At 31.6% G+C, this 24,785-nt stretch overlaps 1 protein-coding gene across 11 annotated transcripts in view; it reads left to right on the forward strand.

Moving 5' to 3' along the window:
- sif (still life) overlaps positions 1–24,785 on the forward strand; it is a 238,008-nt gene that overhangs the window by 110,747 nt on the left and 102,476 nt on the right. For all 11 annotated transcript variants that reach the window (XM_065502960.1, XM_065502958.1, XM_065502964.1 and 8 more), the window contains one exon: positions 12,212–12,343. In XM_065502960.1, coding sequence (XP_065359032.1) covers positions 12,212–12,343 — 132 coding nt within the window. The remainder of the gene's footprint in view (positions 1–12,211; positions 12,344–24,785) is intronic.

The following is a 24,785-nucleotide window of genomic DNA, read 5'->3' on the forward strand; positions in this document are numbered from 1 at the left end:
ACCACTAACTAATCAATTGTATGTATATCAAACAAAAAACTAAAATTTTGTGAAAATGAGCGAATTCACATAATCGTGAGTCAATTCGAAAATAATCCATCGATTTTTATAACCGATATCTCATTTTATTCCTATTACATGGCTTTGTCATGAAGTAATAAATCTGAACAATTTATGCCGTTTCGATTTTTCATGATTTTTTTAAAACAAAAAAAATTAGCTATTTTCACGTAAAAAATTAATTTTTTGCTTCAGTTTGTTATTATATCTCTCAAACTACTAAGCCGATTGAAAAGAAATATATATGTCAAAATTTATACATAGCATGGGGAAAATGTTTACCAAATTCAATCAATCGAAGGAAGAACATTCAGTACTCAATTTTAGGCATATCAAACAAAAAACTAAAATTTTGTGAACATGAGCGAATTCAGTTAATTGTGAATGAATCCGAAAAGATTCCATAGATTATTATGATCGATATCTCATTTTGTTCTTATTACATGTGGCTTTGCGATAAAACAATAAATCTGAACAATTTCTGCAGTTTTCGATTTTTCATGATTTTTTTAAAACAAAAAAAATTGCTATTTTCTCGTAAAAAAATATATTTTTTGCTTCAATTTGTTATTATATCTCCCAAACTACTGAGCCGATTGAAATGCAATATATATGTGAAAATTTGCACATAGTATGGGGAAAACGTTTTAAAAATTAAATCAATCGAAAGAAGAACATTAACTACTACAATTTATGTATATCAGACAAAAAATTAAAATTTTGTGAAAATGAGCTAATTCACTTAATAGTGAATAAATTCCAAAAGAATCAATCGATTTTTATAATGGATATCTCATTTTGTTCTTATTACATGTGGCTTTGCGATAAAACAATAAATCTGGACAATTTCTGCAGTTTTCGATTTTTCATGATTTTTTTAAAACAAAAAAAAATTCCTATTTTCTCGTAAAAAAATATATTTTTTGATTCAATTTGTTATTTTATAGCCGAATCTACTGAGCCGATTAAAACGCAATATATAAACGGCTTAAGGTTTGTATAAATTTCAACTTTTCTAAGTTTATTTTAATAATATCGGACTAACGGTTTTGGAGTTATTATTAATTTTATTAAAAAAAAAATCACAATTTTACTTAAAAATTTTTTTATTAAAAGCCTCTTCATAGAATTAACTAGTAAGAAGGTATGGTCGGCCAAGCCCGACCATATAATACCCTACACTAAGTAAATTTGCAAAAACATTTTTCTTTTAAAATTTCAATAATTTAAATTTTTGAGTGATTTTCGGAAGTGGGCCTTACATGGGAGCTATGATCAATTATGCACCGATCACCATGAAATTATGTCGTGTGATTTAGGTCTATATAGAAGTTATTTGTCTTAAATTTTGTAGGCATACCAACATTTTTAAGCGATTTATTCACGTTAAAGTGATTTTCGGAAGAGGGTATATATGAGAGCTATGACTAATTATGTACCGATCGTAACAAAATTTGGTGACATGAATTTCGTATATATAAAACTTATTTGAAGCGAAATTTGTGGAGATACATATATAAATTAAACATTTATGACCGATAAAGTCCAACTTCGGAAGGACATTTGTATGGGTGCTAGGTGAAATAATGAACCGATTTCAGCCAGTTTCAATAGGCTTGGTCCTTGGGCCGAAAAAATTATATCTGCCAAATTTTATCGAAATATCTTCAAAACTGTGACCTGTACTTTGCGCACAAGGTTTACATGAACAGACAGCCAGACGGACGGACGACCGGACGGACGGACATCGTTTAATCAACTCAGAAAGTGATTATAAGTCGATCGGTATACTTTAAGGTGGGTGTTAGACTAATATTTTTGCACAAACGCATTATACCCTCCCCACTATGGTGGTGTAGGTTGTAAAAATGTGTACCATATTTTTACTTAGCTAACCATGATGCCTCAAATCTATATAGTGGTTGTTCAAGCCTTTTTTTGCTGTTGACCTGTGTAATATTGATACTACAATATTGTTTGTCGTTTACTAGTTGGATAACTGTTGAGTGTTTTGTTATTGAATTAAAAGTAGTAGAATAGTTGAGTTAATATATTTGGCAAATAAGTCATTCACATTTTGACTCTTAAATTTAGCACGTTTTGCAGTTTCTTTTAAAATGAAATACATGTTGAAAAACTTTTTGCATTTTAGGTGACGATACAGCAAATACTGATAATATCGTCAATAAATTCTACATGAAAACAAATAAAAAAAATCGTAAAACTTTAATGCTCCCAGCTATAAAAACACTCTGGCATATCACATACATACATAGATACCTACATATAGATACAATATGCAATATTAACACATTTACACGTTCGTTCGTTCCTTCAGTATTTTTGGCATTTTTGATAATATTTCAATAAACTCATACTTATGAATGTCTGTGTATTTGAAATTATATTTATGTATGTATGTATGAGTTTTTGTTGCATGTGTGTCACACTCATACTTGTCAGCATTGATGATGATGGCTTCGATGAATGCTTCGTTTTCTTCCATATATTTGTTATTTTTTTTTTGTTCTTATTGCATTTTCACATTGGAATCCCATTGAAGCCACAACAGGTGAAAAAGTAATAATGTATTCACCAAAATAAAAATGACATTCATACCTGAGGTATTACGTAAAGCTTAAGGCTAAAATGTTGCTGATGTCGTGTTGTAGTTGTTGATTCAAATAATGTAGATGTAGATGTTGATGAGAATTCAGTCATAATGCTTACAACAAAACATCACTTGAAAAAAATACACCAGTACCACAAATACTTCATCATCATCGTCATCTTCAACAACAGCAACAAATATCACCAATAAACATGAGAAGAAAATGAGGACACTATAAATAACATTTTATTTTTTCTACCTTCCCTTCATATACATAAGTAACCACTGTCACACTTACACATACTATTTCAAGTGCATCATAAATTCTTATGTGCAACTACTCTAATACCAAAACAATATCATCATCATTGCATTTTTATGTGTATGTATGTACTTTTAAGCTGTCCTACTGACAGACTGAAGACCTATCAAACGAGTATTACAACTTTAATTTTTGTACAAATATGAAAAAGTTAAAAATGAATAATATTAATTTTACCATACATCACTCATAAATTTTCCTTGGGTCTTAAGAATTTTGTTAATTTTTAGCAGACACACATAACCTATAAAGGCATTTAAGCAATTCCTTTTTGAAATTATGAAAAACTCGCGAATTTATTCCTAAATTTCGATTTCTGAAAAGTAACAAAATTCGACAAACAGCCTAACTATAAAAGAAATTTTAAAGTTAATTTTTGTTAAAGTCGTAGCATAAGAAATATTTTAAAAAAGTTTTCAAAACTTTTTCCTTCAAAGAAATAAAAATATTTTTCAATGAATGTAAATAAAAAAAAAAATTTTAAAAAATTAAAAAAATTTTGTTTTTTTGTGCTATTAAGGGTTAATTTTAATTTTTGTGCTGTTATTATAAATACTAGACTTCATGTTATATTTTTCTTAAGTTTCATCAAAATCGGCCCAAAAATATATAACAGTTCGCTATTTATCCATGAGAAATCCCAAATATTGAAAAATTTTACCTTTGACCTTCTCGAACTTTCACACTATATTTAAAATTACATGGACTATAATATTCTGAATAGCTTTTACTTAAAAATCATAACAGTAAGGAAATTCGGCTCATTCGCCAAAATATGGCCAAAAAATTAGTTTTTCTGGAAAATCGCAAAATTTAAATCGCAGGTACGGAAAAACTATAGGAGATATTGACATAATTTGTTCACATTTTTATTTCCTATTATGTTGACAATAAATCCCCAAGTGATGATCAACAAATTCTGAAATTTGTTTAACAAATTTTTGAAAAAATTGAAATTGGAGTTTTGAAACTACCATTAAAAAAAATAATTTTTTTTGGTCATAACTGCGAATATGTTAACGGTATCCTACGAAGACAAAAACTCATATACAAGTAAATATGGATATATTTTAAGTAAAAATAAGCTCTTATTTTAATATTTCTCCAAATATGTTTATTTTGTTCCTACGTTTCTTATTCTAGTGGCCTGAGACACGTTAATGGCCTGGCGATTTTTGAATAACTTTAACATTTTTTAACCAATTTTTGTGTTTTATGTCTTATTAGAACGACAATTACGTACACATATCGATTCTTTTAAATTCAATTGCAAAAGTTATTATTTAACGGCAAAATTTTTACAAAAACTGAAAAAATTGCATTTTTTCCCCTTGTAAATGCACCACAAAACTAAATCGCAAATCAAAATTTCATATTTAACTATAGTTTTATATATAAAAAAATTAGAGGGTACGCGTTCCGAAATTCCAAAAAAAAAATGTTTGGGAAACTCTAATGTACATAAATGTTCAAAACATAAAGTTTATTTAAAAATAATAAAAGCAATTTTAAATTATATTTGAAATTTGTTTTATGACACAACATTTAAAATAATAGTAAACTTTATGGACTTAAAATCGACTTTAAGACTTTTGTGGTTAGGCTGAAAGTGTGTAAGTTAATATATTCTTCATTTCTTGTAAAGCTGTGTTCGGATTTTGTTGATTGAGGAATAATACTAGAGATTATTATGACCAATTTAAATGAAGCAGCTAAAACGTAATATCTGCATTTAGGAGTGCAATTTTCTGATGCATTTTTCATAAATTTCTACTCTTTAAAAGTTCACTATTTTTGAACATATTAAAATGTGAAATGTTTACTAAGCAACGAAATAAATCTTTCTGAGACAAGAAGGACTACATCATTTTCAAGTTGTATTTCAGAAGTTTCTAATTTTATTTAACAATATTCCAATAGAATTTCAGAAGTTTTTATTTGTATTTCAGACTTTTTAATTTATACTTAAAGAGTTTCTAATTGTATTTCAGAATTTTAATAATAAAGATAACAAAAATTCAAACAACTTAAATTCTATTTAAAAGTGTTTTTTTAATATATGTATAGATTTCAATCAAAATAATAAAGAATTTCTGGAATTCTATTGAATGTGAATTTGTCTGCTTTTTACAACTTTAAAATAAATATCCTAAAGAAGCAGTTTTCAGATGTTGGCTCTTTTTATAATATTGTTTATGCTGTATTTTATTACACATTGTTAGCACAGCACAAAGTGATATGTTATTTTCTACCATACATACATATACAAATTTCTTAACATTCCTGTTTTAATTTTGCCATTTAATTTATTTCATAATCCTTGAAATTAAATCCTTCTGGCCTGCAGTCAAATTCAGTTAAGGCTTGTTGAATATTTTATTTCATGTTCAAATTTCAATGAATGGCTTGAATAGCTTGAATGGCTGCTACTGCAAGAAAGTGTGTGAAAAAAAAGGATTTTCTTACACACATGCAGACACACATGCACATTTGTTAGTAAAGTGACCAATTCTAAACCTATTCTGGGTTTATGTGAATGTCCTTGTTTTTATTTGTATAAAATACAATGCAACGGCAACGGCAATGCAAATTATATCTCAATGGACCGGCCTCTTTTTTCTCGCCCCCCCCCCATGTGTTGTATGTCTTAAATGTTTGTATGTGTTCGTGTGTGTCATATGTCCTTCCACTCACAATACAAACAAATAAGCAAACAAACTTTTTTTTAACAGCATAAAAGCTTATTATGTGAATATATATGTGTGGCGTGTGTGTGTGTAAAACACACATAAACACCCTTCTATAGAATTTACACCGGATTCATTCATAGAAATAAAAGACACTCCTTGTTATTTGTTACACACATTAGTACAAGTTCATTGCTCGCGGTCATAACAAGTTCTTTTTATTTTTGTCTTTTCTTCTTTTTTCTTTTTTTTTTTTGAATTAATTCTAGCTACTAGACTCGTTTTATTTTGCATTGCACTCCCAGCTAAAACTTCGCCTAACCAATAACCAGAAAGTAATAGGAATTTATTGAAATCTATACCTACTTATTAAAATTCTACGACGATAACTACTTATTTTTGTTTGCGATGCCCCAAAGTCAAGCCATTAAAATTAGTCCTGCAATAAAGTATTTCGTAAGCGATTTATGTATGTATTCGAACTCATCTACATCAACCATTTGTAATTGTTAATCTAGCGCCTTACTCACTAGACCACAGTCTAGTCCCTGGAGTTCATTAAACTAGTTCCGCTACGTCGAATTTTTAGCCATTGAGAACTACTACTAGTGAATTTTCAACTCGGAACGTTATTGACTGGTGAATTTAACACGGAGATATCATTGAAGGTGGCCGATTATCAAACTCTTCACAACACTTCACTACTAAATTGAATAGTACGAATACTCCAGCATTTACGAAATTAAAAAAAAAAACAATTTTTCAGAGAACGGGGTTGAACACATAACCTCTCTCTTTATAGCCAAATGCGATAATCACTAAGCCACAGAGCTCTTATTTGCACTGCTCTCTATTTGTTATTTAGAATTGGCTGTAAGTCTACTCTAAATTCAATGTATCTGCTGCTCAATGTAATGCAGATACATTGAGCAGCCACAGCTGCAAAAATAGTAATATAGCTAGTGTAAGGTTTCCAATTGGCACTTTTCAAACTGCTGGGGTTGTTTTATTTCACTCCTCGAGAAAGCATAGGGCCTTAACAAGGTGGTTCCAATAATATCGATGCTTACTTCGTTCCACTTCATCTCCAATCTCGAAAGTTACGTTGTTAGTTGTCGCTTCCAGGTATGAGCTCGTCTCTCAACTCGCCTGCTTACCTGTGGGTTCCAGTATATGCATTTTATCTTCTGGTTTTCGGAGTGTGTGACCTATCCACTCCCGCTTTCTTATTTATGTTTTAATATACTGGTGATTTGTCTCTATCCAATATTGGTTGTTAGCTTTTGTTACAGGCCATAAAATTAGTAAGATCTTGCGGAGGCATTTGTTGAGAAGCACTTGAAGACATTGTGTCATGTGATACCAAGTTTTAGGTCTCGCATTCATATAGCAGAGTTTGGTTGTTGCTCAGCTCAGATCTTGTTGAATGTATCAAAGGTCTTCTCAAAGTCTTTAAATTCAAGATATAATGGTGTCTCCATTCCACTGATTGCTCAACGATAATCCTAAGAGAATTTAAACAATATTTTCCAAAGCGAATGCCAGTTTGCTCATTTCTGAGTGATGGAAGAATTATTGTCGAGAGTCTTTTGTTTATAATATGGGCAATTATTATAAACAAAAACCTTTTTTAGGAAGATCAGACAGATCCACAGGCAGAGATTCATGAGCCCAGGGTTCCAGCACTGGTTGTTCGGTCAGCTGTAAGCAGTTCTGTATTAAATATAATTGCAATTATAAAAAAAATATACAAAAATTCTGTCCCTGAACTCGCGATCTCATGCTTACATTTATATTTGATCATCAAGATTGAAATAATGCAGCGAAATTCTTTGCTGGACTGGCAACTTAAGTAGCCATAGGTAATAGATGTTTGAAGAAAAAAATCCAGTTCAAAGCTTCTTGAAAAATAGATGATTGTTTGTCTTCCATCTTTATGTCTTGCAAAAAGATTACAAGATGGACTATTATGTCCCATTAGCTTCATTCATTAATTATTATTTCCTATGCAGCTATTATTTGATCATCGCCTCCACCACCCTAGGGAATATTACAAGCTCCCAATTAAGCTCATTAGTTATGTTTTATCTTGGCCATAGTTATCTGCAAAATAGTAATAAAATAAGACTTGGAATTTGACATAGAAGGTCTTAAGCTCATTTGATGAGGTGCATTTGGACAAATGAGTTTCGATGCAAACTCACCAAGGTAGACTCTAATAAAGTCCTTGTATTTATCTAGATCAGTAATAGGCGGCATAGAGAGATCAAAAATATTTGTGTGATTGCACAAAACAAAATTCTGCTACGCCCAGAGAAAAATATAATTATACATGTTTACCACAACCATTTCAAAATTTTTACTAGTTTTCAACAATATTATGGTGAAAAACTACCGATTAATACAAAGACATCAATGTCCATTGGATATTTGTAGTTACCTCTCATTTATTCTCATTATAAGATGGTAATTTTCGAATTTTTGCAAAACACTTTGGCTAATTATTTCTTATTAAGTGTTTTTAAGAAATTGAAAGTTTTGCTTTCAATTTCATTATAGCGAGCTTTGACTTATTTGCAAAATACATTCTGAAAGCTTGATTTGTTGTTACTGTAACCCTTTCACTGTTGTCAAAAATACTTTTCCGGGAAAACATCTTTCGAGTTGACAATATTTGGGCGAGTGAAACCCGTTTCTCTTTGGGGCAAAGATGTTATTATCATGGAAATAATTAACTTAACTGTCTTTTATAGCTATTTAAAAAATTCTTACACAATGTTCCTCATTTGTTAATGAAAACGGCTTACTGAGTTGTTTTCGAAGAAGTACTTCTTGAGTGCTTGACTGTAACAAAAATTTCTTTAAGGTTACACGAAGTTGTAGTTGAAAACTAAACCGTTTTTATTAAAAACTTTAAGTCATGTGAATATGAATGTGATCACACATTCATATATCATGTATGGAACACACACATATACTATACATACATTAGGATGGCACTTATTTTTTTGGATTTTATATGCTTAAACTTTGACCACATTTTATTTGAAGTTTCTAGCTTTGACTCAAAAATATTTTTAAATTTTACAAATAGTTTACGATTCTAATAAATGCTAAATGAGGATTAAAATTGTAAATTTTAACTGTTATAGCTATTAAGGAATAGCGTGGGCACCGATTTGAAATAGGCGGATTTCAAGAAAAATATCACAAGGCAACCAAATAAAAACAATTTCAAAGGCTTTTTAAACCACTACACAATTTTTATTTATTGTGGTTCCAGTAGTACAAATATGGTCCAAAAGAGGTTTTTAAAAAAAAAAATGTTTAAGTAAAATTATAATTTTTTTTAGAAGTTTCTCCACATAAGTAATTACTGATTACTCCAAAAGAGTTACTCCGATATTATCAAAATAAACTAAGAAAATTTTAGATTTACATAACCTTTAATCCGTTTATATATTGCGTTTCAATCGGTTCAGTAGTTTCGGAGTTATAATAATAAATTGAAGCAAAAATTATATTTTTTACATGAAAATAGGAAATTTTTTTTGTTTTAAAAAAATCATGAAAAATCCTGAAGGACAGAAATTGTTCAGATTTATTACTTTATCGCAAAGCCACATGTAATAGGAACAAAATGAGATATCGACCATAACAATCTATGGATTCCTTTCAAATTTATTCATAATTAAGTGAATTCGCTCATTTTCACAAAATTTTAGTTTGATATGCCTAAAATTGATAAGTTAATGTTCTTCTTTCGATTGATTGAATTTCGAAAACATTTTCCCCATGATATGTACAAAATATCACATATATATTGCGTTTCAATCGGCTAAGTAGTTTCAGAGTTATAATAAAAAATTTAAGCAAAAAATATATTTTTTTCGTGAAAATAGCAAAAAAATTTTGTTTTAAAAAAATCATGAAAAATCGAAAACGTCAGAAATTGTTTGAATTTTTTGCTTTATCGTAAAGCCACATGTAATAGGAACAAAATAAGATATCGATCATAATAATCTATGGAATCTTTTCGAATTCATTCACAATTAAGTGAATTCGCTTATTTTCACCAAATTTTAGTTTTTTGTTTGATACTTATACATAAAATTGAGTAGTTAATGTACTACTTTCGATGGATTGAATTTCGAAAACATTTTCCTCATGCTATATATAAATTTTCACATATATATTGCGTTTCAGTCGGAGTTATAATAACAAATTTAAGCAAAAAATATATTTTTTTCGTGAAAAAAGCTAATTTTTTGTTTTAAAAAATCATGAAAAATCGAAAACGGCAGAAATTGTTTAGATCTATTACTTTATCCCAAAGCCACATGTAATAGGAACACAATAAGATATCAATCATAATAATCTATGGATTATTTTCGAATTCATTCACAATTAAGTGAATTCGCTTATTTTCACCAAATTTTAGTTTTTTGTTTGATACTTATACATAAAATTGAGTAGTTAATGTTCTTCTTCGAATGATTAAATTCTGAAAACATTTTCCCCTTGCTATGTACAATTTTTATATGTATATTGCGTTTCAATTGGCTCAGTAGTTTCAGAGTTATAATAACAAATTTAAGCAAAAAATATATTTTTTTTCGTAAAAATAGCTAATTTTTTGTTTTAAAAAATCATGAAAAATTGAAAACGACAGAAATGGTTTAGATCTATTACTTTATCCCAAAGCCACATGTAATAGGAACAAAATCAGATATCAGTCATAATAATCTATGGATTATTTTCGAATTTATTCACAATTAAGTGAATTCGCTTATTTTCACCAAATTTTAGTTTTTTGTTCAATATACATAAAATTGAGTAGTTAATGTTCTTCTTTCGATTGATTAAATTCGGAAAACATTTTCCCCATGATATGTACAAAATGTCACATATATATTGCGTTTCAATCGGTTCGGTAGTTTCAGAGTTATAATAACAAATTGAAGCAAAAAATTTATTTTTTTACGTGAAAATAGCAAAAATGTTTTGTTTTAAAAAAATCACGAAAAATCGAAAACGGCAGAAATTGTTTGGATTTATTGCTTTATCGTAAAGCCACATGTAATAGGAACAAAATCAGATACCAATCATAATAATCTATGGATTATTTTCGAATTTATTCACAATTAAGTGAATTCGCTTATTTTCACCAAATTTTAGTTTTTTGTTTAATATATGTACATAAAATTGAGTAGTTTTATGTTATTATAACTCCGAAACTAGTGACCCGATTAAAATGCAATATATAAACGGATTAAAGTTTATGTAAATCTAAATTTTTGTAGGTTCATCTTAATAATATCGCACTAAGCCTTTTTGAGTTATCATTAATTATGTGGAGAAACATCGAACAAAATTTATAATTTTACTTAAACATTTTTTTCAAAAAAATCCTCTCCATAGAATTAAAAAATTTGTCCATTTTATATTATAGTGGTTATTCAAGCTTTTTCTTTTTGCTGTTGACCTGTTTATTAAACACACAAATCAATTCTATCGGCCGATAATTTTTCATAGCTCCCATATAAGCCCTTTTCCAAAAATCACACAAAAGAATAATGATTTGCTTATATTTAGTGCGGAGTATTACACCATCGTTATCCAATTTTCCTCAAAATTGAAGCATTTGTTTTTAAGATGACAGAGAACAATTTAAGTCATTTGTAGCATCGTTAATACGAAAAGAGCAAAATAAGTTGCACCCTATGTTATATGTTAAAGTCTGTGAATGTGTGGGATTTGTTTATGTGTGAACAAATATGTAAACAAATGCACATGAACATGAACATTCACAAACATTAATATTTCTTTATATTTAATGTTCATTCAATTCAACATGTCCTTATCATATAATCTAAACGCCTTAAGTTGCAATGCACACATCCTTATATAGAAATAAATGCAGGCGGGCAGGCAGGCAGATGGATGTAAGTAACTTGTATGTGTGTAACAAATAAGTATTAACGTTTCAAATTCTTTTATATGTGTTTAAAAATGCATACAAACATTAAGACCAACACACACACATACACATACACTCACTCACATATTCACCTAAAGACAGACATATCTATGTGTAGAAACACACACACACATATGTTGTCAAGTACATTTGTGTGTGTGTGTGCGCATTTATGTAAAATGTACATAAATATTGACTTAAGCTTTATACAAACACACACACACATATTCATTCAAACCTAGTTGGGCAACCAATTCGTATCCTTCCAACCAACCATCCATTCATCCTTTTAGTCAGTCAGTCCTTGAAATGAACAATTACTTCCCGTGACAGTGTGTATGTGTGTGTGTGAGTTTCAATGAATGTATGAATATAAAAATTGCCTTTGGTGATTGAAAGATGAAATCGGATGTTGGGTGTTAGTGACGATGGGTGGGTTTGAATTCATGTGTACTTTATGCAGCCTGTGTGGATGTAGGCAGGCTGTTTGATTCAGTTTGTAAACTTGATAAAATTAGATTATCTTCATCGTGAACTTGTTTTAATTTCAGGTGGAATTGGAAAATTGGGTTAACAGCATTCACAGCGCTTGTGCAGCTGCATTTGCAAGACATCGAGGTAAAACCGGAACATTACACCTACTGCAGGAAGAAATATTCCGTATTGAAAAAGCCATTGAATCGGTAAGTAGTATTAAACAAAATCAACAACAACATATTCATACATACATCAACAAGAAAAAAAAAGTCAAATGAAACGAAAAGAATCTTTATAATTGAATTTTATTTTGCCACATAAAATGCTCATGTGTACATAAATACCACTACATACATAATACATATGAGGAAAATCAAAAGTTTTGTTGAATTTGACAAAAAAAAATATTTTTTTTTCAAAATATAAAACAAAAACCAATTTTTGAAATTTTGTTTTTGCTTTCCACATACATAAACATCACTTTAGTGAGGTGATTTACAAAATTAGGGCCATAGGGTAACATAGAGACGAGACGTAATTGTCAAAAACCTAAGTCTGTTGTCAAAAACCTATCTCTCACAACAACAAAATACATGCTAGTCAATGTATTTTGTTGTTGTATCAAACATATTTTTTTGTTGTATTTATGTTTGACAAATCGTAGTGTCTCGTCTCTATGTACAATTCTCTATGATTAGGGCCTAAGAAAAATTAAGTAGATGTCAACGATCACTTCGTTAAATACTTTTTTTATTAGCAAATACAGTGAAATAACAATATTCTTAAAGTTACAACTTCAAGTTATTATAATTTTGTTGTTTTGAAATTGATTTTCAAAATGTTTCTTCTTTTAAATGGATGCATGATTTACCAACAAACCTTCTTTAACAGAAGAAGGTTTTTTGAATATCGGTTAATAAGTTGATCATGAAGCAGTAAAATATTTGGTTCTTATTTTTGTGAAAAAGCATTCTAAAAATTAGCTTTCCAAAACAAGTATGTAAATGAAAATTTATTAAAAATTATGGTGTTATGCTAGTTTTTGTGACAATATTTAACTTGTTCACCTTTTTTCATACAAATTCTTGCTGTTCTTTTAAAAAAAAACATATACACAGAAAAAAGATTCAACATAAATATTATGATTTGTTTTCATTGATTTCAATTCATAACATTTATAAATAATTTCTTAAATACAGTACGGGCTCGATTTGTGCAACTACCTATTATTGCAACTGACCGATTAGCGCAACAGCCTATTTTTTAACATTAGAATCTTTATAACTGCAACATTTTTCAAAAAACAGACGCGATAAGTGCAACTTTATTTTTTTTTCATATTATTCAGAAGTTATTATATTTTCTTCTCTATTTATTCTGGTTGTTTTTTAATCAGAAGCGTAATTCAAAACTATTTGCCAAATCATAGGCACCTGCTCTCATAAAGAATTTTGGCTGTTTATTCACAGTTATTTTTTATTAAAATATTTTTTTATTTATTCGAGTACATATTATATTTATTTACACCATTTATTTTTATTTTGTTTTGTTTAATAAATGAATTACTTTTAGTTAATTAAATTGCATGTTTTTGTTAAAAAAAAGAATAAAAAATAATAGCGTATATAGTGGTTGCTTATTGCAACATTTCGAATATCGCAACAACCTCAACTTCCTTTCGGTTGCGCAAATCGAGCCCGTACTGTATTAAGGTATTTTCACATTTTATGTTTTCAAATTAAATCTAGAAGGCTTGAAAAATAAAATTTCAATTTCATTTATATTTTGATGTTGTTGAAAAATTTTTGGAATTTTCCTTCGAAATTTTTTAATTTATTTTCATAATTTTCAGCTACAAAATAAGCAAATATGCGCGAAATTGATTAAATTTTTTTAAGGGGATGATATGCTTAATGTTTATGGATATTTTATTATGTTTATTGATATTTTTAAGTTTCAGATATTGTTGATTCATCTTAAAATATTGGCCAATATATGGCTATTATGCAAATAGTTTTGAACTAATTCATTAGATAATGCAATTTATTATAAAATATGAACAATTTTATAATATTTATGAACATGTTCTTATTTTGAATGAAAAAAGTTTGGCAAAAAAAAGTCAAGTTCGATTAAAAATATTTATTACAAAATTCATTCCAATTATGAACTTATTTTTTCTGTGACAGTTTTTACTTTAAACTAGGAAGCTGAGGTGTTTTCAAGTTGATTTAAGGCCCAACTATAATATGCATAAGCTAGCTTAAGTTAATGTCAAAACCGAACGAAAAGACTGTCAAATGCTTAAGAAAATCCGAAGAAACTTTTAGGTGGCCATAATGTACTTATGTGCATTCAAAACAATTTAGCCCCATTTGCACATTTATGTGTAACACGTAATTAAAAAAATATGTATTTCTTATTATTTTATGAAAATAAATTAATTTTCTTCATCATTTTAATTTTTTCTTTATTTTCTTTGTATACAATAAACAAACTTACGGTATGTGCGACCAGCTTCGCTCTATGCTTAAGCAAATAAAATTTGACGAAACTTGACGAAACTCTCTTAAGTACATTATAGTTTGTCAGATACGTTTTATATGTATTCGAACAGTTGCTTAACCTTCGCTTTACCAATACCCACCCGGGTGACCACTTAGTTTTTATTGGTTTAATATTTTTTTTAAATTTTGTTTCGATTTAAATGAAATTTATACTCACTGAACAAATTTTAGAGTTCTATAGAATTTAATAGAAACATTTTAAACTTTTTATAAGGTTTTTAAAATTTTTTAAAATTTCGTTCGTCGCATATATCTATAGAAGTGTAGTGTCACCCGGGTGGGTATTGGTAAACCATGTACATAAAAAACCTTTGGTAAAGCGAAGGTTAAGCTGACTTAAACTAGTGTATGCATATTATAGTTGGGCCTTTACATTTGTTCAGCTTCCTAGCGCTAATGGGGGCTAGTGTGTAGCCCCTCAAATACCAATTTTAAAAAAAATCGTCTAAAATCCATTTATGATACGAATGAGCTGAAATTTAAAATATAAATAGTCCTTGAGAAGATCTACAAAAAATAGATATATGATCCGGAAAGAGAACTTAATGCAAAAGCGTGTAAAGTAAAATTTAATTCACTTAACCCCCAGAACTATCCAAACTTGGCCAATTTAAAAAAAAAAAGGTTTCATGAAAAAATTTCTTTAAAAGGCATTGTCGCCGATAGCTCATATATTTATTTATTTAAATTTATTACGATTTTTATTTTTATTAATTTTAATTATTTCGGTTTGTTTATATTTATTGTTTGTGAGCTACCTTAATGTTTACTTAAATTGTCTTATTTACCAATTGTATGATCATTGTTGTTTGGTTCATTTGTCCGTTAGGATTTTTTTTATATTGTTTTGTATTCCCTTTTGTTCATATTTGTTTACGAACTAATCGCACTTTTTGTCCCTAAATTATACTGCAGTATTTTCGTTCAGTTTATTTATTTGGAAATGAACTGTTGTAATAGTACATAAACAAAAAGAAATTTGTAGGCTCAGTAATAACTGGCTTTAGAATTAAAATTTAGTTTGTTGGGGATAAAGACTGCGGTAAGTCGCTTAATATATTTATAAGTTATTTTTTGTAATAAGTTCTTTTTTTAGAAATAAACGGTTGCTCAAGTATATGCATCATTAATTGTAAATTTGTGGTTCATTTATTTGAGACTGGTTAAATTCGCTGTCCTCAACATATAGGCTCAGGTCGCAGCCAGCGACAAATTTTATTTCGCATTGTTTGAGCTAACTTGTGGTTCCTTGCCCGTCGGAACAAATTTTATTTCGCAATTTTTTGAGCGATCTTGTGGTTCCTTGCCCGTTGGAACAAATTATATTTCGCAACCTTTGAGCGAACTTGTGGTTCCTTGCCTGCCGGAACATTTTACTTGTACTTTATGTGAATTTGTGGTTCCAAGCTGCCGGAACAAATAGAAATAATTGTGAAGCCGTCCCATGCCTGCCGGTACAAGTGTTTAAGCTAAAGTATGAAATTTTTGTGGTTCCTTACACGCCGGAACGAGTAAAACTTTAAGCTGAATTTGTGTGAAATTGTAACCTGTCCTGCTGGAACAAATTGTGTTTTTTTATTTGTGATAAATTGTGTGATTCCTTGGCTGCCGGAGCAATTAAATTTTAATCTGCAGTGAATAGCAATTAATTTGTGAATTTGTGAAGCCCCAAGCCTGCCGGAACAAATTAATTTTGTGTTGCTGTTTAATATTTGTGAATTTGTGTGCCCTTTAAAAATATTTGTGATTCAAGATGCAACGGTCGCCATCTAGAAAAAGCTCTCGTTTGCAGACAGCAACTAGCCAAAATGTGAATAGTTCCACGCCTGCCGGAACAGATAGTTCAGCAAATGTTTCTCAAATGCCGTCGATACAAAATGTCAGTTCTGTTGCCCTCGGAACGACAACAACCGTAACTAGTGCCTCTATAAGTGCCCCTAGAGAACCGACACCTGCTGTATCAACGCAAAACATTTTCAGTTCAACAAGTGAAGAGCCCTTTAGTCTGCCGCCGTTAGTGCCCGGTCCTAATGTGAGAACCCAGCCACCACAAACCATATCGTCTGATAATGAGAACCTGCAACGACAAATTGACATCCTGCAAGCTCAATTGGCAAACGCTCAACGTGCTTTAAGAGCAAATCAAAATTTAAATACGCCGAATGTTATTGGACATAATGCGCCAGTCATCCAAAGTATTAGCAGTGGCCCTGAGAACATGGTTGATCGCCGGAATCCAACGCCATATTCCTATGTTAGTCAGTCAGACCAGTTGATGACATCTCAGCCTCTTATTGTTTCCCCTGCTACAGTGCCCATGCCAGTACAACGCAAACTTTATGATCTGCCCGAATTTTGTGGTACTCCCGAGGACTGGCCAATGTTTTTGTCTGCCCTTGAACATTCGACAGCGGCATATTCGTACAATAATTTTGAAAATTGTTTGAGATTGCAGAAGGCTTTGAAAGGTGAAGCCAGAGAGTGCGTGAAGTCGTTGCTCATCCACCCAAATAATGTGCCAACAGTTATAGAGCAATTAAAGCTACAATATGGTCGCCCAGAGTTGCTTATTCGATGTCAATTGCAACAGATGAAGGAAGTTCCGCCCATAGCAGAAAACGCGATCGATAAATTGGTGCCGTATTCCATTAAGGTCAGAAATTTAGCAGCATTTTTGGAATCTGCCAATGGTTATCAACATTTGTCGAATCCAACACTCATGGAGGAGTTAGTACAGAAGCTTCCAATGAGCAAACGTTTGGATTGGGCCCAGTTTGCTTCAACTTTACCTCAGTTGCCGACTATTTTGGATTTTAGTACCTGGCTCCAGCGTGTTGCAAATTTGGTAAGAAGTGTGCAAATAAGCAGTTCAAGTGGCAATAGATCTAGCAGTGATCCAAAACGAAAAGTGGTTTTATATGCTTCTGATGGCCCAGAACGTCAGTTAAAATGTTTTTATTGTGTTGGCCCACATAAAATTTTTGATTGTAAGAAATTTTTAGAATTGAGTGTGACTAATAGATGGAGTGAAGTGAAGAGATTGAAGTTATGTTTTTCGTGTCTCAGTGGTGGTCATTCAAGTAAAGATTGTCGTCGGCGTAAGCAGTGTCCAATGGAAAAGTGCCAAAGAAATCACAACAAATTATTGCATGAAACTAAACCTAATGAACCAAGTGAACGATCCGTAAATGTGCCGCCAACAGAGAGAGCTTCAACAGTCGAACCATTGCTTAGTTGTGTTTCCAGTGCTAGTGAAAGAAGTGATTTGTTGTTCAGAGTGCTCCCAGTGGTTCTTTATGGACCAAATTGTGCTATTGAAACTTATGCACTCCTAGATGAAGGTTCTTCGGTCACGATGATGGATAGCTCTTTAGTGAGACAGCTTGGACTGCATGGTCGACAAAGTCAATTGAATTTGAGTTGGTATGGTGGTAAATCGGCACAAGAACCAGTTATGGTGGTGGATCTTCATGTGAGCGGTGTTAATAAGAAGAGGAAATATGCTTTGAAAAATGTGTATGGTGTCTCGAATTTGAAGTTGCCTAGTCAGAGTTTTAATGCGGATTTAGTAAAGAATCATGGTGTGCCTTTAAACTCATATGAATGTGTGGCTCCAAAGGTACTAATTGGATTGGACCATTGCCATTTAGGATTGCCCGATGAAATAGTCCCTTTGGAAGATGCTGGTCCATATGCTGCCAATACTCCTCTTGGATGGGTTGTTTTTGGAAACGTGAAAGGAGGTCGCCCTGGAACCCAAACATGTTTGCTGACACAGTTGGATAATTTAAATAATTTGGTGGCAAATTATTTTGAAACTGAAAATTTTGGTGTTAAGGCTCTACCAGTGATTGAGTCAAGAGATGATTTACGTGCACGAGAGATATTGAGAAATTCGACGAAGAGGGTTGCCGGAAGATTTGAATCCAGACTACTATGGTGTAATGATGACGTAGTCCTGCCGGATAGCTATTCCATGGCCCTTAATAGATTTTTTGGAATGGAAAGAAAAATGAAAAATAATCCTGAATTTGGTGCGGCCTATAAACAAATAATGAGTGAATATTTGCAGAAGCGGTATGTACGCAAATTATCATTGAGTGAAGTCGATACGTTTCATCCGAGAACATGGTACTTGCCCCACTTTGGTGTCGTAAACCCTAATAAGCCAGGGAAGATTCGTATGGTGTTCGATGCAGCAGCAAAGGTGGAAGGTGTCTCGTTGAATTCAAAGTTATTGAAAGGCCCTCAGCAGTACAAACCGTTGCCATCAGTTTTATTTAATTTTAGAATCGGTTCCGTAGCTGTTTGTGGGGACATAAAGGAAATGTTTCATCAAGTTGTTGTTGCTGAGGAAGACAGGTGTTCGCAGAGGTTCTTGTGGCGAGATGATGCTAGTGGTCCACCGGAAGTGTATGAAATGCTTGTGATGACGTTTGGAGCTGCCTGTTCGCCCTGTATTGCCCATTATGTGAAGGAAACAAATGCAATGGAGCATCGAAATCGTTTCCCTAGAGCCGTGAAGTCAATTTTGGACCATCATTACGTAGATGACTTTGTAGACAGTTTTGTAAATCCGTCAAAAGCCATTGAAATAGCCATACAAGTTCGTGAAATACATAAAGCTGCTGGTTTTGAAATGCGTAAATTTACATCGAATTCATCGGAGGTGGTTGTGGCTCTAGAAGGATGTTCAGATCATCAGGTTAGTTTCTCAGGTGGATTAAATGAGTTGGAGGGTTCAACTGAAAAGGTACTTGGCATGTTTTGGGATCCAAAGGACGACACGTTCAAATTTGTTTTGAAATTCCATCGTGTGAATTCCGACGTCATCCTTGGTAAAAGGTGTCCCACAAAGCGTGAGTTATTATGTGTCGTAATGTCCATTTTTGATCCACTTGGTTTTTTGTGCCATTTTATGATAACTGCCAAACTTTTGATGAGAGAAGTCTGGAGACATAATGTACTTTGGGACGAGATGTTGCCCGCGTCATTACAAGCGATGTGGAATAAATGGCGCCAAGAGTTAAGAAATGTTGTCCATGTAAAGGTTCCACGATTTTATTTTGGAAATGGTTTGCCCTTGGAGTTAGAGCTGCATGTTTTTGTTGATGCCAGTGAAGATGCCTTCGGTGCAGTTGGCTATTGGAGATATACAACATCTGATGGACAAATAGGAGTGTCGTTTATATCTGCCAAGTCGAAATGTGCCCCATTGAAATGTATGACTATTCCCAGATTAGAACTACAAGCCGCCGTTTTGGGGACCCGATTGATGGACACTATAATGAAGGAACATGAACTCAAAGTTTCTCGTCGAATCTGTTGGAGTGACTCTACAACCGTCATTAGTTGGATTGGTTCTGAAAGCAGGAGATATAAACCATTTGTTGCCCATCGAATTGCCGAAATACTTGATTCGACACGCCCAACTGATTGGAGATGGTTGCCTACAGATCTCAATGTTGCCGATGATACTACAAGAGCTAAAAATGAAGTTGATTTTTCCATTGAAACACGTTGGTTCCAAGGGCCACAATTTTTGTATGAAAACGAAGCTGACTGGCCGAATAAGAATTCTGAGAAATCTGATGATTTGTGTGAAGAAGAACTACGCCCCAAATTTGTTATGCTGGTTAGTACAAATTTAGTAATTGATTTTAATCGTTTTTCTTCATTTCTCAGGCTTAAACGAACAATGGCTTGGGTTCTGAGATTTATCAATCGCTGCCGAAAATATGATAAATGTAATGGTTCGAGATGCCTGTGTGCTGAAGAGTTAATGGTTGCTGAAACTAGTCTGTGTCGTCTGTCCCAAGAAGAGTGTTTCGCCTTTGAAATAAACGTTTTAAAATCTGGTGGTTCTTTAAAAAAGGATAACGTGTTATTTTCCCTTTCGCCTTATTTTGATGAAAATAATTTACTTCGAGTGAGCGGTCGTATTGATGCTGCGAGTTGGTTGCCTTTAGATGCCAGGCACCCCATTATTTTGTCGCCCTGTCACCGCTTTACACAACTATTTGTTGCCCATGTGCATAATAAAATGAGACATCAAAATTTTGAGGCTACCATAGGCGAAATAAGGAAAAGATTCTGGATTCCACGACTTCGAAATCTGTTGAGTAAGACCACATCAAATTGCAACATTTGTAAGATTCGTCGTGCTGTTCCAGTAGCTCCTTTTATGGGATCGTTGCCAAGTGATAGACTAACTCCATATGTCCGGCCATTTACTTATACTGGTGTTGACTATTTTGGCCCATTAAATGTGACTGTTGGTAGACGCCATGAAAAACGTTGGGTTGCCCTGTTTACGTGCCTTACAATCAGAGCTGTACATTTAGAAGTGGCCTATGATCTATCTACTGATTCGTGTATTTTGGCTATACGGAATTTTATAAATCGTCGTGGCACCCCGTTGAAGATTCGGAGTGATAACGGAAAGAATTTTGTTGGAGTTAACCAAGAAGCCCAGCGATTTGATGAAGTATTTGATCTGGTTAAAATTGAAGATGAGTTGTCCACAAGGGGCATTGAATGGCAGTTTAATTGTCCACATAATCCTGCAGAAGGTGGAATATGGGAGCGAATGGTTCAATGTGTTAAAAAGGTTTTAAGAGTAACCCTAAAAGAAGTCGCCCCAAAAGAGCACACCTTGCAAAGTTTTTTAATTGAAGCCGAAAACATCGTGAACTCTCGCCCATTGACTCACTTGCCTGTCAGTCCGGAAGACGAAGAACCATTGACGCCTAATCATTTCTTGTTGGGTTCTGCAAATACGGCTCAAACGCCAGAAGGTATTCAAATTACAAAGCCAGTGGTACTGAAGAAGCAGTGGCGAATTGCTCGACAGCTACGAGATCATTTTTGGAAAAGATGGATTGTGGAATATTTGCCCACACTTACAAGACGGTCCAAATGGTGCGATCATACGAAGCCTGTGGCCCCGGGAGATCTTGTACTAATTTGTGATCCAGCTGTTTCCCGCCGAGATTGGAAGAGAGGTCGTGTCGTAAATGTGTTTCCTGGCAGTGATGGTGTAATCCGAAGAGCTGATGTCCAAACAAGTAGTGGAATACTTAAACGCCCAGTTTCCAAACTAGCAGTCCTTGATTTGGAGTAGTGAATCGTTGCCGATCCACGGGGGTGGGAATGTCGCCGATAGCTCATATATTTATTTATTTAAATTTATTACGATTTTTATTTTTATTAATTTTAATTATTTCGGTTTGTTTATATTTATTGTTTGTGAGCTACCTTAATGTTTACTTAAATTGTCTTATTTACCAATTGTATGATCATTGTTGTTTGGTTCATTTGTCCGTTAGGATTTTTTTTATATTGTTTTGTATTCCCTTTTGTTCATATTTGTTTACGAACTAATCGCACTTTTTGTCCCTAAATTATACTGCAGTATTTTCGTTCAGTTTATTTATTTGGAAATGAACTGTTGTAATAGTACATAAACAAAAAGAAATTTGTAGGCTCAGTAATAACTGGCTTTAGAATTAAAATTTAGTTTGTTGGGGATAAAGACTGCGGTAAGTCGCTTAATATATTTATAAGTTATTTTTTGTAATAAGTTCTTTTTTTAGAAATAAACGGTTGCTCAAGTATATGCATCATTAATTGTAAATTTGTGGTTCATTTATTTGAGACTGGTTAAATTCGCTGTCCTCAACATATAGGCTCAGGTCGCAGCCAGCGACAGGCATATTTGTATAACCCTATATGTTTCTTAAATACTTACAAAGTTTTTTTACTATCGTATGGTAAATAACGTCACAGTAGGCCCAGTTTTAGAAATATCGGTATTTGAAAATAAAAAATTGCAAAACTTATAATGCAATTAATTTAAGAACATTTGGTGGTATATTAATTCAAAATCTTGTTATGCTATCTTTAACAGTTAAAATTTTACATAAATTCAAATTTTATATTTTTCTTCATGGAAAATCACTATATTATAATTTTTTTTTAGTTTTTAATGTAAATGACATCCGAAAAATTTATAGAATTATTAATTTTACTAAAATATCAATCTTCAATTCAATATCAAATACTTATATAAAAAGCCTTTATTTATTCCTCAGAAGTTCCACAAACCTTTTGACAAATTTGTACGTTTTTTCATATATTTAACCTTCGCTTTACCAAAGGTTTTTTATGTACATGGTTTACCAATACCCACCCGGGTGACACTACACTTCTATAAATATATGCGACGAACGAAATTTTAAAAAATTGAAAAAACCTTATAAAAACTTTAAAATGTTTCTATTAAATTCTATAGAACTCTAAAATTTGTTCAGTGAGTATAAATTTCATTTAAATCGAAACAAAATTAAAAAAAATATTAAACCAATAAAAACGATGTGGTCACCCGGGTGGGTATTGGTAAAGCGAAGGTTAATGCAAAATGTCTAACACCAAACATTATTTTAAGTCATTAGGTGTTTGAATTAAAGATATCTGCGAAGTTTTCTCGCGAAAAACAAAAATTTTCTAAAAAATTACGACAAGTTTAAGAAGGTCTTGTTGTATTCCTGATGATCAGTCAAGATATAACTGATGATCAGTCAATGATCAGTCAAGATATACTGATGATCATTGTAGCAAATTTCACGATCTCTTACATGCTATTGTGAATTTTTTATTTTAGTGTGCGTGCACAATCTATTAAAAAAAATGAATTTATTACCACAATCGTTTATTTCATAAACCAGTCAAGCAACAAAAAATTTAAAATTGAGTTCTTGGGCGATTACGATTTTGTAAAGGTAAATGCATCGTTTAGTGCAAAAAAATTTAATTCTGCCACCCCATTATTATAAAGGGTGTTTAGTGCAGAAAGAAGTCAAGTAACTTCTTATACTATATAATACTAGGCCCTAATCTATTTTTGTTTTCATAAAAGTTGTAGGTCTCAATAAATGTGAAAAAAATAAAAGATTTACAATCTCTAAAAAACTACTTGGTTGGTTATAAAGAGTTTTATGAGAATATTTTTAAATGGCATACAATGGAAGCAGAATCCACTGTAGAACGAGTGTATGATGAATATGATGTTAAACTCTTTAAAAACTTCATTTATGATTATACTTTTGAAGTTCCTAATAAAACTAGAATATTTCGTATGAAATTTACAATAGTGATGGTTTATTGTTTCCTAAACCAGTCAAGTGCAAACTTTATATTATTTTTTAAAAAGTTTTATGTCTATCAAATAGTTAAACAAATTTATAACATAACATTCATAAGAAAAAATATAAATTTTGTAAAAGTTTTCTATGAAGTTTTCATTGATTTACTCAAAATCAGTAATTTGTTGGTTGTCTGGTTTTTGAAAAAAACGTTTCAATTACACAGGTCAACAGCAAAAAAAGGCTGCACTAACTATGGTTACCTAAGTACAAAAATGGTAAAATTTTTTAATTCTATGATAAGACTTTTTTTAAAAATTTTCTTTTCTAAAATTATGAATTTTTGAAAATTTATGATAACTCAAAAAAGGTTAGTCCGATATTATTGAAGTAAACTTAGTAAAGTTCAGATTTACATAACCTTTAATCTGGGAAAGCAAGGGTGAAGTGTTTTCACTACTCAATTTTATGTACATATGTATATCAAACTAAAAAGTTTAATTTTGTGAAAATTAGCGAATTCACTTATTTGTGAATAAATTCAAAAAGAATCCATTGATTTTTACGACTGATATCTCATTTAGTTGCTATTACATGAGGCTTTGGGAATAAGTAATAAATCTTAACAATTTCTGCCGTTTTAAATTGTTTATGAGTTTTTTAAACACACAAACATTAGCTATTTTCACATAAAAAATTATTTTTTGCTTCAATTTAATATTATAACTCCGAATCTACTGAGCCGATTAAAACCCAATATATAAACGGATTAAAGGCTATGTAAATTTAAACTTTAATATATTTATTTTAATAATATCGGACTAACCCTTTTTGAGATATCATAATTTATGTGGAGAAATGTTTAAAAAAAATACACAATTTTACAAAAAAAAAAAACAAGAGGCTGTGCCGAATCTTATATACCCTTCACCAAATTT

The sequence above is a fragment of the Calliphora vicina genome, chromosome 3 (genome assembly GCF_958450345.1).
Source record: "Calliphora vicina chromosome 3, idCalVici1.1, whole genome shotgun sequence".
In the NCBI taxonomy this organism is placed as follows: domain Eukaryota; kingdom Metazoa; phylum Arthropoda; class Insecta; order Diptera; family Calliphoridae; genus Calliphora; species Calliphora vicina.